The sequence below is a fragment of the Lacerta agilis genome, chromosome 6 (assembly GCF_009819535.1).
Source record: "Lacerta agilis isolate rLacAgi1 chromosome 6, rLacAgi1.pri, whole genome shotgun sequence".
In the NCBI taxonomy this organism is placed as follows: Eukaryota; Metazoa; Chordata; class Lepidosauria; order Squamata; family Lacertidae; genus Lacerta; species Lacerta agilis.
This window is the reverse complement of record NC_046317.1, coordinates 30,789,118-30,804,878: the sequence shown is the minus strand read 5'-3', so window position 1 is coordinate 30,804,878 and position 15,761 is coordinate 30,789,118. Positions and strand designations below refer to the sequence as shown.

The window sequence follows — 15,761 nt, the reverse complement described above, 5'->3', positions numbered from 1 at the left end:
ATCTATGCCTCTTGACTCTTATACTTACAAGTTCAGCGTACAGAAAATATCTTGTTCTATGTAATCTAATATTGACAGATTTTATTAGCTGTTTTTTCTAATTAAATCTAAATGAATGAAAGGGTATTGAATCCATTAACATTTCTGTACACTTGAATATATCAGTTTTTCATGTTGATTTTAACAGGATGCTTTAAAAAGCTATAAAACACCATTGTTAAAGGCTTACTATAGTTCTTTGGAAGACAACAGGTACTGTTTTATTTTTAAAAACATCTTTGACACTGATGTTATTATTTCTTGCACCCTGTTTTTGTAAAATGTGCATTTTATTTTCTCTAGTAGAGTAAGGAGGGATTGCACTTCCTCCCATTGAAAGATAGGGCCAGCTTGCAAGTTGACTCCTCTATTGGAGGAGTGGCTGACTGGAAGAGCAGGAAACTTGTTGAAAGACAGAAAATAACCACCTTGATTAGTTAGAAACAAAGCATACTAGGAAAAAGAATACTTGGGTGAAAAACTAGCGCTCACATTAAAGAAGAAGAAAACACATGATTTCAATAAAATTGCCATTAAACAAAGAATTCTTACAAAGAAAATTATTGTTCACATCTAAGCTATATTTAGGAAACCCATACAATGTATCTAACATGAGATAGTGCAGCATTAGATATGAAGATGTTATTAGGGTTTTGAAAATATCCAAATGCAGCATGAAGAGGTGGACTTCTACTCATGTAGTGGGCCTTTTACCTTCCTCTCCACCAACTTGCCAGAGCAAATTCTGAGTGTGTGCAGGGTTGGGGGGCTGCAGGGGAAAGGAGAGGAAGGCAAAGTTTTGCTGTGCAGCAAGTGAAAGTCCAATCCACTTAGGCACAGACAACTTTGGTTACAACCCAGTGAATATGAAGTACAGAGGTTTTTTATTTGGATATTTTAATTACATTTCTTTTAGATAAATACAGCATTTGTAAAATATGGCATAGACATTGCCCCAATTTTATCTGTTTCTAGGTTTGGAGTCATACTTGAAAAGATTAAAACTGTCATTAATGATGATACAAGATATACAAAAGGATGCTTGAATATGAGAACACAGAAATGCTATGCAGTGAAGCCTAATATAAATGAATTTCTTGATATAGCACGAAGAACATACACTGAGATTGTGGATGATATTGCAGGTACTTCACTGTTTAGGTATTTAATTTTGGGTACTTTAAATATATATACTTTTCCTGCAATATCATAGACTGTAGTTGTTTGCATAATAGTCAGTACTTCCATCAATATTTTTGTGGTAGTTATGATGAACTTTACTGTGTTACATTATAAAATGTTTTTGTTTTACATCTTGCTATTAAGGAATGATAGCACAGCTTGCAGAAAAATACAACCTTCCTTTGAAAACAAGCTTCAGTTCCGCACGTGGATTTTTTATTCAGATGAGTGCTGACTGTGCAGCAATACACAATGGTCAACTTCCTTCAGAATTTACCAAGGTACACATTTTGGAGCTGTTGGGTCATTATAGTTAGTGAATTTACATTGAAATTTGATGGGTGTAGAATGCACCCTTATTTACACATCAAGCATGCCAACCTTGCTGCCTCAATTCATACTGGATAAATGGCAGCAATTTCCCCCTTTGTCAGCCAAGATCCAGCTTCAGCTGCACTACTTCTTACTACTGTGCTTCAGGCCGTCTCTTCTCTGATGTTCAGGCTATCAATTCTGATGTGCAGATCACTGATTCTGTAACTCTTCTCTATCCCCCTTTTGGTGCTAGCCCAGTACTCACCATGCTGCTGTCCTAAGAACTACTCCTCACCACTATCCAGCCAGTCAGGGTACTAGTCTCCAGGCTGAAGTTACTGTCAATATCATTCATGGGGGTTGTTGCTATTTTTAGCACTGTAAATACTAGGTTGTCACACTCCCCATTCTCATTTTCACTCTCAGCAAGGTGGTAAGATGAAAGTGTCTTAATATTTAAGCTTTCAACTGGGACTCGTAAAGGTAAAGGTACCCCAGTCGCGAACGACTCTGAAGTTGCGCCGCTCATCTCGCTTTACAGGCCGAGGCAGCCGGCATTTGTCCGCTTCTGCAGACAGTTTTTCTGGGTCATGTGGCCAGCATGACTAAGCAGCCTATTTATCTACTTGCACTGTGTGCTTTCGAACTGCTAGGTTGGCAGGAGCTGGCATCGAACAATGGGAGCTCACCCTGTCCCGGGGCCTCAAACCACCAACCTTCCGATGCTATTTTGGGGCAGCACACTTATTAAGAGAAGCAAGTGAACTACTGATGGGACAGCTGGTCCGAGAGGCATCTATGCTCTATCCTAACCCCTTCCCTCCAGCCATCAATATTAAGAGGACAAGGCTGCACTCTTTGTGGTATTGAGAACCCAGTGAAATCAGTGTGAAAATGTAATTAATACGATAAAGTGAAGTCATGCTGATTTCAATGAGAACTATTCAGCTAATGCAGTCTGGATCTAGCCTGTTATAAATAATATTCTTTCTATAATATCTGTAAATATTCATTAACTACCCTAATTTTCAACGTTACAGAAATGAAAATAAGGATTTTCTTGTATACAGTATATGCTAGGGGTTTGTATTGAGGTAATTCTGGGGAAAGTCTTACATTTCTGAATTGAATTGTGCCATTAAAAACAAGGCATCTTTAGTGGCTCAAGGACTCCCCAAATATTCAAGTGGCTCTGTGGTCTCATATCGTTTCTCCCTTCCCCCAAGTAACAAAATCAAACAAGCTTGGGAAAATAGGTCTAGATTTTAATCACAAGTATTTTCTCAGGGCACTCCTAATTGCAGTGATTTGCAGGAGGGATTGGAATTAGTTTTTCACGTCAAGTCAATCGAAATCCTGGAGATTCATAGTATTTATTCTATTTTCCCACCATCTCCAAGTCAATGGAAAGATCTCTATTGTATCCCTAAAAATCTGTGGGTACAGAAGCCCATCCCTGCTAGTGGCCCTTCCTTGCTGGAATGATGCCACTTGCCCCCCCCCATCTTTTTTCCATCCAGCATCCCCTACACAAGTCAATAAAGAGATATATCTTTGCAGGGGCGGAGGAAGGGGGGCAATGGGAGTGCCACGCCCCAGACAGCACGATCCCGGTGGGGTTCCATCGCGGCTGCCCCCCGCCTGCACTGGGCGCCCCGCTCCTGCAGGCTGCACGCCCCACCCCCAGAATGCGCCCCGCCCCCAGAACACATGCCACACCCCTGCAGGTGGCATGCCACGTCCCCAGGATGCGTGCCCCGCTCCTTTGGGTGGTGCGCCTCACCCCCAGGACGCGTGCCAGCCCCGCCCCCGCTTGCTCCACGCATGAAGCTCCGCCACTGTATCTTTGGATACAAAAATCTGTGGTGGCACAGAATTCCAACCCCAACATTTGGTGAAGATTCTTCTCTGTATGTTGCATTCATTTTCTCTTCAGTAATCTGTCATGTAAAGGCTTATGACCAAAGGGTGTTTATAATCTGAACACAAATTTCTTCATTTTAAAGCCTAGAAATGTTTAAACTTACAGTGGGTTAGCTTGTGCTACCACAATTTAAACACATACAAAAGCACTTGCTATTTTAATAAACATTTATGGGGTGGTGTACATTATCCAGTGATAAAATAATAGCACACTAATTATTTTAATTTTTGTTTCTGTTTTATTACTATTGCTTTTCTCTTTTTTAAAAATATTGAAGGCAGTTTACTCTTATGTTTTTCAAATTGCTCTTCTTTGTTTTCTGGGAGTAGTTTTTAATGCTTATCTAGCATCTCTTTTTGAAATTTCCCTACAGATTACTAAAATGAAAAATGTGTATAGCTTTACCTCACAAGACTTAATGAAAATGAATGAAAGATGCCAAGAGTCTCTGAGAGAAATTTATCACATGACATACTTGTAAGAATACTTGAAACATTTTTATTTGATATTGTGCCCAATTAACATTTGGATATGAGGCTTTTAAATCTCTTTTTGTGGGTAGCCATTTTAAACTTGGAATTTTCACCCAGTTTCAGGTCTTAGATTCAAGCTTGCAAGTTGTGCAATTCCTTACTGTCTTCCACGTTTTCCTCCTTTGACACTCTGGTTATACAAAGGGCTAACCATGTCCCTGGCCAGTTCGTTGCTTCTAATAAAATAATATTTTATTGTTGGTCTTAATTCTTTACAGATTTCCTTGATTTTTTTTTTTGCATCCCAGGGGTCGGCAACCTAAGGCCCATGGGCCACAAGTGGCCTATGGGAGTTGTTTAACCGGCCCACGTGCTGCCCCCTAACCGAGCTGCCCGCTTGGCAAGTCCCCGTGTGCTGCACTAGAGTGGGGCAGCTTGGGGCAGGGACTTCCTTCTGTGGTGCCAGAAATCACGTCTGCACAGACGCAGATGCTGGGAATTGCATCTGCGCGGATGCAGACACTGAGACTTCGTGGGCGCGTGCACTCATGCGTGTGCACGATCCAGCTCACAGAGGGATCTCCGCTGCAGTGAACTGGCCCAGGCGAGGTAAACCTTGCCGACCCCTGCCTTATTGTTTTCTTCCACTTACTTCACCAGACTTTTTGTTCTCCTTATTTGGACAAGACTTACACTTATTGAAAGAAGCCTTCTAGCTTCTAATAGCTTTCTTTATTTGGGTCATTAAACACACTGGCATCCTCTTGGCCTTGGTGATATTTTTCCTGATCTGCAATATACATTCTAGATTACCTTCTATTATTGTGGTTTTGATTAACCCCCAAGCATTATGGAGAAATTTGAAGCTCCTGAATTTTCCTTTCATTTTAAAAAAACAAAAACAAATCCTGCATTTTTGAGATGTTCCCTCTTTTGAAGAAAACTGTGACTGTGCTGTTGCTTGGCAGTTGTCCACTTACATATAAGTAGACAATTACACATTTAGTTGTATTTGATTCATTCTTAGTTGTACAGTAATACAGTTGCTATTTTAGACAAAAAGCGCAACATTTTTATTAAATATTTTGTCTATTGCTTTGAGGAATAAAATAAACTGTGCTATTACGTGCTTTCAGGATAGTGTGTAAATTACTGAGTGAAATTTATGAACACATTCATTGCCTGTACAAACTCTCTGATGCAGTGTCTATGCTAGATATGTTGCAGTCATTTGCCCACGCCTGTACGCTTTCTGACTATGGTGAGTAGCTTTGTTATTTAGAAAGACAGATTCTTTGTCTCAGAAGTTAAGATCTGGGTGTAATTTCCTTTTTTTATTCTGTTGAGCATCTCTGAAAATATAATTGACTATCAAATTGAAGCTTCACTTAGTTTTTGTTGCTTTTTCGTAAGACTTTAATACGTTGCTTCACATGTCCTCCTTCAATTGTTTGGTATGCGTCTTTTAAATAGTGAGTACTCGTATACAGGACAAGCAAAATATAGCAAAAACCAAATATTATTTAAGGAAACACACCACTGAACTTTGTTGCATTAAAGTTACAGTTTTCAAAAAGTTCTTTCTTTGTATTATTCCTATGAGTGGAACTTTTCTTAGGCTCAGACCCAGCACAGTTGTCAGCTAGGTTAGGTGCTGCACCACCACTCACAACTCTATCAGGCACTGGGCTGTTTCAGTGCTAGGTGGGTGGTGCCACCACTTTTGAATGGGAGCTAAGGTTGGCTCCTATCCACAGTGGCCACCAACCATGTTTGTTTACCCATTGGTGACAGCTGCCTCCTTGGACTGCAGTCTTACCCAATTACCTAGCAGTAAGCCACATTTAAATTACTGGGACTTCTGAGAAAATATATGTAGAATTATATTGTTAAGACATGAGGATTACAGTTTTACTCAATTTATTTGCCTATTTTGTTCAGAATTTATTGATTACTAGATTTTTCATAAACTAACATGTAACAAGAACAAGACTTAACCAAAGTAGGATTATGATATACTTGTTAATAACAGCAAAACATTTAAATATTATCTATTTTTGCTTAGTACGTCCTGAGTTTACTGACACATTAGCAATAAAGGAAGGATGGCATCCTGTCCTTGAAAAAATATCTTTTGAGAAACCTGTTTCCAACAATACTTTCATCACAGAGGGAAGTAATTTTATCATAATTACAGGACCAAATATGAGTGGAAAGTCAACCTACCTAAAACAGATAGCCCTTTCTCAGATTATGGCACAAATTGGTAAGCAGTTATTTGAAGTTTCATTGTTTCTCTTTTCCAGTGATTTTAGTAAACCAATGTGTTACACTTTCCTTTCCCTTTAAGAGAGTTCAGCAATTTTAGCAGCCTTGATTCCTTCAGAGTTCCAAGTCTGTCTCAGTTTTAGAGGACACCTGGTGAGGTTACTATCCTTACAGGAGGTTTAAGCACTTTTTCATAATCAGGAACTTAAGTTTCAAATAATATTGTTTAGTCATCTTGTTTAATCAATTCTGATACAGTCTCCCCACCCCACCCCTCTACAAATCTTTTCCATCACTCACAGTCTCTGCCTGACTTTTCTTCCTTTCCCCAGCCCAGAATACTTATTTCTTCTCTTTTGTTTAGCTTTCATTCCCCAGGCTGTGCAGTTTCCCATTATATGACTGCACCCCTTCTCCCTGTTTGTCTGAGTATCTATTGATAAGGGTGAGGTCCATACTGTCATCACCTCACCACACCAGACAATTTCTGGCCAGAGAAGGCTGAAGATAGGAATCACCTGTCAACAGAGCCTTATAAAGTTATTATTTAGAAGGGCAACCTTATTATATCCTACTATTTTAAGAATTTCACATGGCTAACATTAAACTGCAACATTACTGCCAACTTCTCCTCACATTAATTTGTCCTTCTCTTTAATTTGCAGGATCTTTTGTCCCAGCAGAATATTCTTCATTTAGGATTGCTGAGCAAATATTTACTAGAATAGGTATGGATGATGATATAGAAACAAATTCATCAACATTCATGAAGGAGATGAAAGAGGTATTCAGATGAGCTTAGTGTTTCTTTTATCCGTGGCCTTGATTAATATTTAATTGGCCCACAGTTTTGTACATATTGCTTACATATAAATATTCAAGGACCTCTGCTTCTGTTTTTCTCCTTACAGGGCAAAGATTAGACTAATAGGCTGCACATACCCAATGTTTTCATTTTCTTCTTCTTCAGCACACCAGTCCCTTTCCCATGCAAACACCTCCACCAACATACACATGCCACCTTGTAAGCTACCATTTAAATTCCCCAGACTGTGCATTCTTTTTGCAAAATAATAATGGCTGGGATCCATCAGAATCCTAGAGGGGATTCAATGAACTTCTACTCATACAAGGGGATATTCCATTTTCCAGTTCCCCACTCCATCTGTGGGCAACTGAACCATATCCCCTGCCAAGAGGAGACAGGGAAGGCCCATTCAGAAAGTGGATCTCTTTCTGTAGTGCTTCAGCTTCTATGCTAAATATTGTGCAAAACCATATATTGCCTTTTACCGGTACATTGATTTGTGTTACTTTATCTCTCACACTGAAATAACAGTTAGATGAAAATATTGCTGCTGCTTCCTTGCTTCCTGTCTCCCATTAGCCCCCAAACCTATCTGTGGCTCTGTCAAAGAGCTGGAGTCTCCTACCTCTGGTTTGGGGGCCCTTTGGAAGGCAACAAAGGTGGTAGCAGTGGGGGCTCACATATCAGTCCTGCTCAGCCCACACTTATGTACAAGTAATCAATCAGAGGCATTTGTTGTTATTAGCACCTCTTTTTGCTTACTGGCAGCATCCCTAATGGAGCTGCTACCAGCAAAGAAGTTTGAAGAGGGATGTGTAGCCTTCTGTGTGCACTGAGTGTGCATTCAGAACTCTTAGACTGAGCTGTTTGTGTTGATGGATGTTCTGTTTTTATGTGGCAGCTGGTAAAACATTCCTAAAGTAAATTTCCAGACTCCTGGTTTGGGCAGGAAATGAGAATTCTTATTAACAGATTTTATCCTCACATGCTACTGCTAGTAATGAAATTTGATGTCTTTCTCTCTAGATAGCATATATCATACAAAATGCTAATGACAGATCACTTATCATAATTGATGAGCTTGGCAGAGGTACCAGTGCTGAAGAAGGCATCGGCATATGTTACGCAGTCTGTGAATATCTTCTTAATTTGAAGGTATTATTAATATTTTAATCAATAAGTGCATGAAATTTCCCTAACTATTATAGAAGATAGTAATAGTCATTAAGATTTCTCTTTTCCAATAATTTATAGTCTATTTAATTTCTTGTTTCATACTTTAGGCATTTACACTCTTTGCCACTCATTTTTTGGAATTGTGTCAAATTGATGCCTTATATCCCAATGTGGAAAACAATTACTTTGAAGTGCAACATGTGAGAAGTAGTTATGGAAGTAAGGAGAAAATTGCTTATACTTATATTCTTTCTAAAGGACACACAGAGGAAAAAAACTATGGTAATATACTATATGGATTATTATAATTTACAGAAATAAACATATAGAGCATTAATATAAAGAGATAAAACAAGAGTACCTAGATACCTGTTCCATTAAACACATGAAAGATGTTGTCTGCATGTGCGGAGAGATTCATTCAGCCACTACTTTCTGTATTTAGAACTATATGGTTTGTTCATCTATTTCACTCAGAAGCTTACTAAGATTTTTATTATCTACTTATTATTACTGCTGATGTCATTAGCCTCTCCACTCTGCAAAATGTTCCACTTCTTTTCAGTCTCTTGATTTACTCCACTGTATTTTCAGTACTATTCAATATAATATCATGAAGAAATAAATGGAGGTATTGGTGTTCCTCTTCTCATTCTCATTATTTAATAATTATTTAGTCTGTTATGAGGGAATATTATGTAAATTGGAGAAACCCTGTTGAGCCTTTTGAGAATCAATATGACACTTGATTCAACATGACAGTTGAACATGCACAGCTATTCTGATTTAACTTTCTGCTAAACAAATTACCCAGTCAGATACTAATAAGAAGCATTTTGAAGATTGACACTAAAAGGTTTTATATATTTTTTTAAAAAATCTAGAAGCTAGTGCAGATGTCATGCTGCTGACCTCTTGGCTGTGGTTAAGTCATGTGAGCATGTGCTCCCTCAACTCATGTTTGGAGTGAATTCTACCATACCTTTCCATGGCTTAGCATTATATTTGTACAATTGCTAACTGTAGTTAAATGCTAACTATGATAACTAATAAAGACCCTCTTTATTAGGATCTGCAAAGCTGCTTCAAACTCTAGCTTCAAATCTTGTTTAAGAAGAAAATTCTTGTTAGCATTGATGCAGATGTAACACCAATCCATGATTTAAGCTCACGTGGGAAAGGAGATGGGATTTTGGAGCAGAGGATAGGTGGAGGTTATGTGACATCTTGTGGCCTGCTCTGCTCCTAATCTTTTAGCTATGGATAAAAGACCAGTAGCCTTACATCATCATTGGTCCTGATAGACTTTTTGTTCAAATGTAACATACTCTACTTCTGACAATTAAAAACAGCTTCATATGTTTTATATTTAGGACTTAAAGCTGCAGAGGTTTCTTCTATTCCACCATCAATAATACAGGATGCCAAGGAGATCGTAACTCTGATTTCTAGACAAATGTCGGTATGTAGTATTATCTCAAACATTCTTTGGTGTTAGCTCTTTGTGTTAGGTGCTGATTTTACACAATTTTGATTGGAAGTAAATTCTGCAATTTACTTATTTATTTTGCATTGTATATACAGGCAACATAGTGGCAGTTAATGCAGCATACCATAGGAATAAAACAATGATTAAAAAAAATTAAAGGAAAAAAACACCACGTATAACTCAAATTATCAGTTCAAATTGGCTCATCTGTCTGCATGTTTGACATCTTAACTTTCTTAATAGGAGGCCAATTGTTTTTTGTTAATGTTTTTAATAAATGAAAGTTCCAAGTCTAGGCCCCCTTGCTGGTGCAATTGGTCCAACTTCACCACTGAAGTTGGCGCCAGCCCCGCCTCCGCCTGCTCTCCTCCCCCAGTGCCGAAGCATGAAGCTCCGCCACTGTTGCTAGGCACCAACACTTTTGGCACCTATCCTATTCCCTATATCAGGCATGTCCAACAGGTAGATTGTGGTCTAGTGGTAGATCACTGGATGTCTGTGGTAGATCACTGGTAGATCACCAGCTCCCCTAAAAAAAAAAAAGCTCAACAAATTTGGCCTGCACCACTAAAAAACGGGGCTTTCCTCCTCCCTAAAAAAGATTACTGCCAGTTTTTAACTCTGCGAGTACATCGCAGTCTCTTGGGAGTTGGCCAACCCGGACTACCGTGTTTCCCTGAAAATAAGACGCTGACTTATATTTATTTTTCTTCAAGAATACATACTATGGCTTATTTTCAGGGGATGTCTTATTTTTATTACGTCAGTTGCTGCTCGTCTTCTTAACCGCTCCACGTCGGTACGCTGCATAGCCACGCCTATCACTATGTCTTATTTTCAGGGTATGGCATATATCGCGCGAACGCTTAGAAATCCTGCTACGGCTTATTTTATGGGTATGTCTTATTTTCGGGGAAACACGGTATATGGTGAGTTGGTTGTCATGGCTTATTCAATGGTGACATTCTGAGTTTTGCTTTTCTTTTTGGTAGTTGATGTACTTTTGAAATGTTAATGTTAATTAAATGTATAATGTTAATTGTTTATAGCTTAAACTTTTGTAAGCTTAAAATCTGTTGTTAGTCCCCAGTAGATTGTTGGCATTAGGCAACTAAGTAACTAATCAATAGTAAATATAATGCTAAAAGTCTGGTTTTAATTTGTTCATGTCCTTTTAAATAACAGAAGCAACAAAGAAGTACTCCTGAGACATTAAAGAAGAAGGCTATATATCACTTAGCAAATAGGTTAGTTCAAACTGCCCGCAACTCTCGATTGGATCCAGAAAGTTTGCGAATATACCTAAAAGGTCTGAAGAAAAAGTATGAGACTGATTGCCTTGCTTCTGAACAAGTACCTACTGAAGACCAGCAATAATTTATACTATAGTCTGAAGCACTAATATAGGTAGAGCCTGAAAATATACATTTTAAAAAAAGGCACAATAGTTCTGGAACATTCTGTCTTTCTGGTTTGCATGCACCAATTTTGCAGCAGCAAAACCAGATACACGAACAGAAACAGTATAAATTCTAGAACTTTTAAATTATTATTCTTCATTTCAAAACATTAATTTCCACAGAAATAAATTTAAAATAAGTTGTTTATAACAACTCAAAGCTTTTTAAATTAAAATATGATTGAATCATTTTTTTATTCTAGATTATTTCATTTGCCATATCTCTGATATCCCTTCATATAAGTTTTATTGTTTGAATCTCTAGATGTGTTGGTTTGATAAGCTGACTTCAGAGTTGTTTCTGTTTCTTTATGGTGTTTTCTTGTGCAGTGGACAACACTGTTATAGTAATTGCAAGTATTTATTGTAATATTGATGGCTGCACTGACATTCTACATCATGTTACTAGTAAAAAAATAATAATTGAGCACTTTCTTTAATGATCTAGTATTTGACCATACTAAGAGCTCCATCATTCTGCATAGAACAGCTCTTATGTATATATAATCCCATTTCAGCAGAAAAGAGTGATCTGTTCTGTTTTCTCCTGCACTTCATTGTACCTAATGTTGCCTAACAGTGTAGAGTGACTTTTAAAAACCATCCACTTTAAAGGATTTTGAGGGTATATGTTGAACAGTGGGGGGTTTTCCTAGAAAAAAGTGCCTGTACTCACCAGCAAGCTCCGCTGTCGGCTCTTGCCCCAGCTGCATGGTGGCTAACTGTTTCAGTGCTGTGCCCGGAGCGGCATGTAACGTTGTGAGCGCTGCGCGACGCATCCTGTTGCATGTGCCGAACTGCGGGTTCCTTTGCTGGCTTTTCCGCTCTCGGCGCATGCTCCCAGCACCGCCCTGCGTGGGTGCCAGCGCAGAACGATGGGGAATTCAAGCGGCAGCAGAGGAAACATCTCCGGATGGGATCCACCGCGCGCCGACAGCAACAACAAATCCCAATTAATAGGAGCGCGTGGATCCCATCTGGAGATCAGGAATTCAACAAGTTAGTTGGAGCTCAGTTCTAAAACACTCAGCAATGATATACAGTAATAGTGTTCGGTTTTACTACCAACTACCTCCAACAGAAAGCTGGGAGCACATGTTCATGGCAGAGTCTGAGGCAGAATTTCCCAGTATCCCAGAAGCCCCAGAATGTTTTTCGGTGCCCAAACTCGATCCTGGCACAACTGATGAAATAGTAGAAATAACAGGGCCTCCCCTCGTCCTGGAGACAAGGTGTGAAAGGAGAGTTTGGGAAGCAATCACTCAAGACTTTTCCCTGCACTCCAAGTTAGTGCAGAGAAATGACACACAAATAATAATTCAGCCGCACCTAATGCTGGCAATGGAGCAGCACACAAAATCTCCCATTTGATACACAGGGCAACAGCATCACAGTGCACCCTCACCCTGAGCTGGTGAGGTGCACCATGAGAGAAGCCTGGATTGTGTGGCCATACTCAGTGTGTGGTCCCCCTCAAACCATTGTTGCCTCTTCACAGCCTTGTCCTTCCTCAAGGGTGCCCGACCAAGAGAAGAGCCCTCCTATTTCCCCCACTTGGTGTGAAGGTGGCGACTTCCCACACACACCAGTGCACAGCTCAGTTCGTACAGGCTCACAAGAGAGGCACCTGTGTGCATGAGAGGCACCTGTTCGTACAGGCTTATATCAAGAGAGGCACCTGTGTGCATGGGTTAAAGAGTCTGGGCTCCCCCAAACTTCGTCCATCCGTGAGAACGTGTGTGGAAGCTTCCTCACGCGCCAGGGAAGCTGGAGAGGGCGGCCAGCGGCTAATAGGCCACCACTGGCGCCCATAAACGCACCATGGCAGATGGGAACGTGCCATTTCTGCTCTTGTTGCAGCAGCTGCTCCTCACACTGGTGAGCCAGGAAGTCGTGGCGGCTGCTGCTCCTCGCTTGTTACTCCGCAGCTTGAATACTCTAGGCGCACCGACACCCACCAAGAGCCTCCACTCCACTGTGGTAACGGGCTGCAAGGATGAGGTTTCCCACCCAACACTGCAAGGAAGAGTGGCCCATACAAAACGAAACAAAAAAACACAAAAAAGTATGTTTTCTGGATGGCCTCTTAAACACCCACAGCTCACAACAGGCATGGGTACAGTCCCTAGGAGCCCACTCCTAGGGGCTGAGGTACTTTTGCCCCTCCAATAAAATATTTAACCCCCCCCCCAAAAAAATGACTCGTACGTTTCAGCTCCCGATCAAAATCCAGAAGTGAGTGTTCCAGTTTTCAAACTTTTTTTGGAAGTCGAATGCCTGATACAGCTTTCGCTATTGTTTCTGGTGCGCCTGCACAATTGGAAGCCAATCGGAAGCTGCACCTTGGTTTCTGAATGTTTTGGAAGTCAAACGGACTTCCGGAATGCATTCTGTTCAAAAACCAAGGTATGACTGTTTTTTAATTCAAGTTGGCTTCCCTGCTACAGTCGCACCCACCCACTTTAGTGAGGAAAACCTGTACAGAATCATAGAATTGTAGAGTTGGAAAAAATCCCTGAGGACCATCCACCCAACTCTCCGCAATACAGGAACCCCAACTGGACTACACATGACAGGTGGCCACCCAACCTCCGCCCAAAAACCCCCAAGGAAGGAAAGTTTACCACCCTTTGCAGGAGTCTGCTCAACCGTCAAAACAGCTCCCACTGTCAGAAAATTCCTTCCACTGTCCAGTCAAAATCTCCCCTCCTGCAACTTGAATCCACTAGCTCAGGTCCCACCTTCCTGAGCAGGGGAAAACAAGCCAGCCCTACCCTCCATGTGACAGCCCCCCAGATATTTGAAGATGTATAGATGGTATATCACACCAACAAAGATGGCAAAAATGTATAAAACTAGCTTCAACAAGTGTTGGAAATGTAAATTTAAAGAAATGTAAAGAAAAAGAAGGTATGTTTTTTTATATGTGGTGGAATTGTAAAATAATCAGAAATTTATGGGAATTGTAAAATAATCAGAAATTTATGGGAAATTATTTATAATGAAATGAAAAGAATGTTTAAGATAACAAGAGAACATAAGCTTTTCTGTTAGGCATTACAGGTCAAGACTTGCCAAAAGATCAGAATAAATTATTCATGTATGCCACAACAGCGGCTAGGATATTACTAGCCCCCAAATGGAAAGATAGTAAGATACCAGCTGAAGAAGAATGGCAAGAAAAACTGATGAAGTATGCTGACTGGAAAACTGAGAGATAAGGACAACAGAGACTTTAAAAAAGATTGGGAACCATTTATGTTGTATCTGCAGAAACATGTGGACTCACTAGCAGGGTTTGAGTAAACACAATCAACAAAACAAAGATAGAGAGTAAGATGTAATAATTGGAAAATAGTAAAATATTAGAAGTAATTTAAAAATAAGTACAGGAAAAAAAGAAAAACAGTAAGAATATAAAATATTCAATTGGAAGAATGTAAAGTATGAAAATAATGGTGTTTCCATGTGCTGCTCTGCTTTTGCCAGAAGTGGCTTATTCATGCTGACCATATGTACGCCGACTCCCTCGGCCAATAAAGCGAGATGAGCCCCGCAACCCGAGTCGTCTGCGACTGGTCAGGGATCCCTTTACTTTTACCTTTAAGGTATGAAAATAAGCAGGAGGTGTTATTGCGTAACAAATCAGAAGAGGAAGTTGAGGGAAGTTGCGGGGTGTGTGTGTGTGTCGGGGAACTGTGTTTCTTTTTCTGTCTGAGACAATGTTATTGTGATGAACTCAAAATTGCAAAACTTAATAAAATTATTTTTAAAAGAAATAGAAAAGAAACACATTTGCACCCACTGTATTAATGCTGCAAGGGACTTTTTTATGTGTTCTTATGACCAACAGGTGGTGGAAGGAGCGAGCCGCATTCCAGTGAGTGAGTCTGTCCCTCGCTATAATACTGGTGTTAGCCCTCTCACTGGTCAGAGCTGAAGGAGATAATGGGCAAAAGGATTAGGAGAGGGGGGCTGGGGAAGATGAAACAGGTTTGAAAAGGCAACAAACCAGTTTAGGTTAGATTGCTTTTCAAAACTATTGGGATTATTATTATTATTTAGAGTAAAGGAAGCGATTTCACTCTGCTGAAATTCTTTGTTTACAACTTTAGAAAGGGACACCGGTAAATTTCACCTGTGATCTCTGCTGTGGTTGATTTCAAATACTTCAGGTATTTGTCCCTGAAAAGTGTTAGCAGAGACATTAAATTTTAAATTAAAAGGAAAATAGAAGATCAAAGAAGACTTAATCCTAATAACATAGGAACAGTAAACTGTAGACTGATGGTGGACCTTGAAAAAGCCCCCCCCCCCCAAGAAAAAAAAGTTTAGTCAAGCAAAATTTAAACTGAAAACTCAGAAAAATACCGAGATGGAGATGTTAAAGAGAATCAAGTAAATTAAAAATACTTAACTGGAAAAGCCAAGAGAAAATGAAGCTAAATAAAGGAATGTGAAGTTGGGGGAATCAAGTTTTATTTACCTTTCAAACTAATTAGGCTTTACATGAAAAGAAGGAGCACGTGGATATGAAGTCTGCTTAAAGCAGAGAGAAAATGAGTAGGGAAAATAGAAGGCATTTCTTTTAAAAGGCAACTAGAGAAGTCATTTCATGAAGAGAAAGT

General features: G+C 39.7%; 1 protein-coding gene across 1 annotated transcript in view; it reads left to right on the top strand.

The window, feature by feature from the left end:
- Positions 1-11,278, top strand: part of MSH4 (mutS homolog 4) — a 32,008-nt gene extending 20,730 nt beyond the window's left edge. The window contains 11 exon segments of the mRNA XM_033151107.1: positions 188-252; positions 1,015-1,184; positions 1,366-1,502; positions 3,834-3,937; positions 5,070-5,194; positions 5,999-6,199; positions 6,867-6,985; positions 8,036-8,164; positions 8,293-8,467; positions 9,559-9,647; positions 10,860-11,278. Of these exon segments, the coding sequence (XP_033006998.1) occupies positions 188-252; positions 1,015-1,184; positions 1,366-1,502; positions 3,834-3,937; positions 5,070-5,194; positions 5,999-6,199; positions 6,867-6,985; positions 8,036-8,164; positions 8,293-8,467; positions 9,559-9,647; positions 10,860-11,051 (1,506 nt within the window). The 3' untranslated portion in view covers positions 11,052-11,278.
- The last annotated feature ends 4,483 nt before the right edge of the window (positions 11,279-15,761 follow it).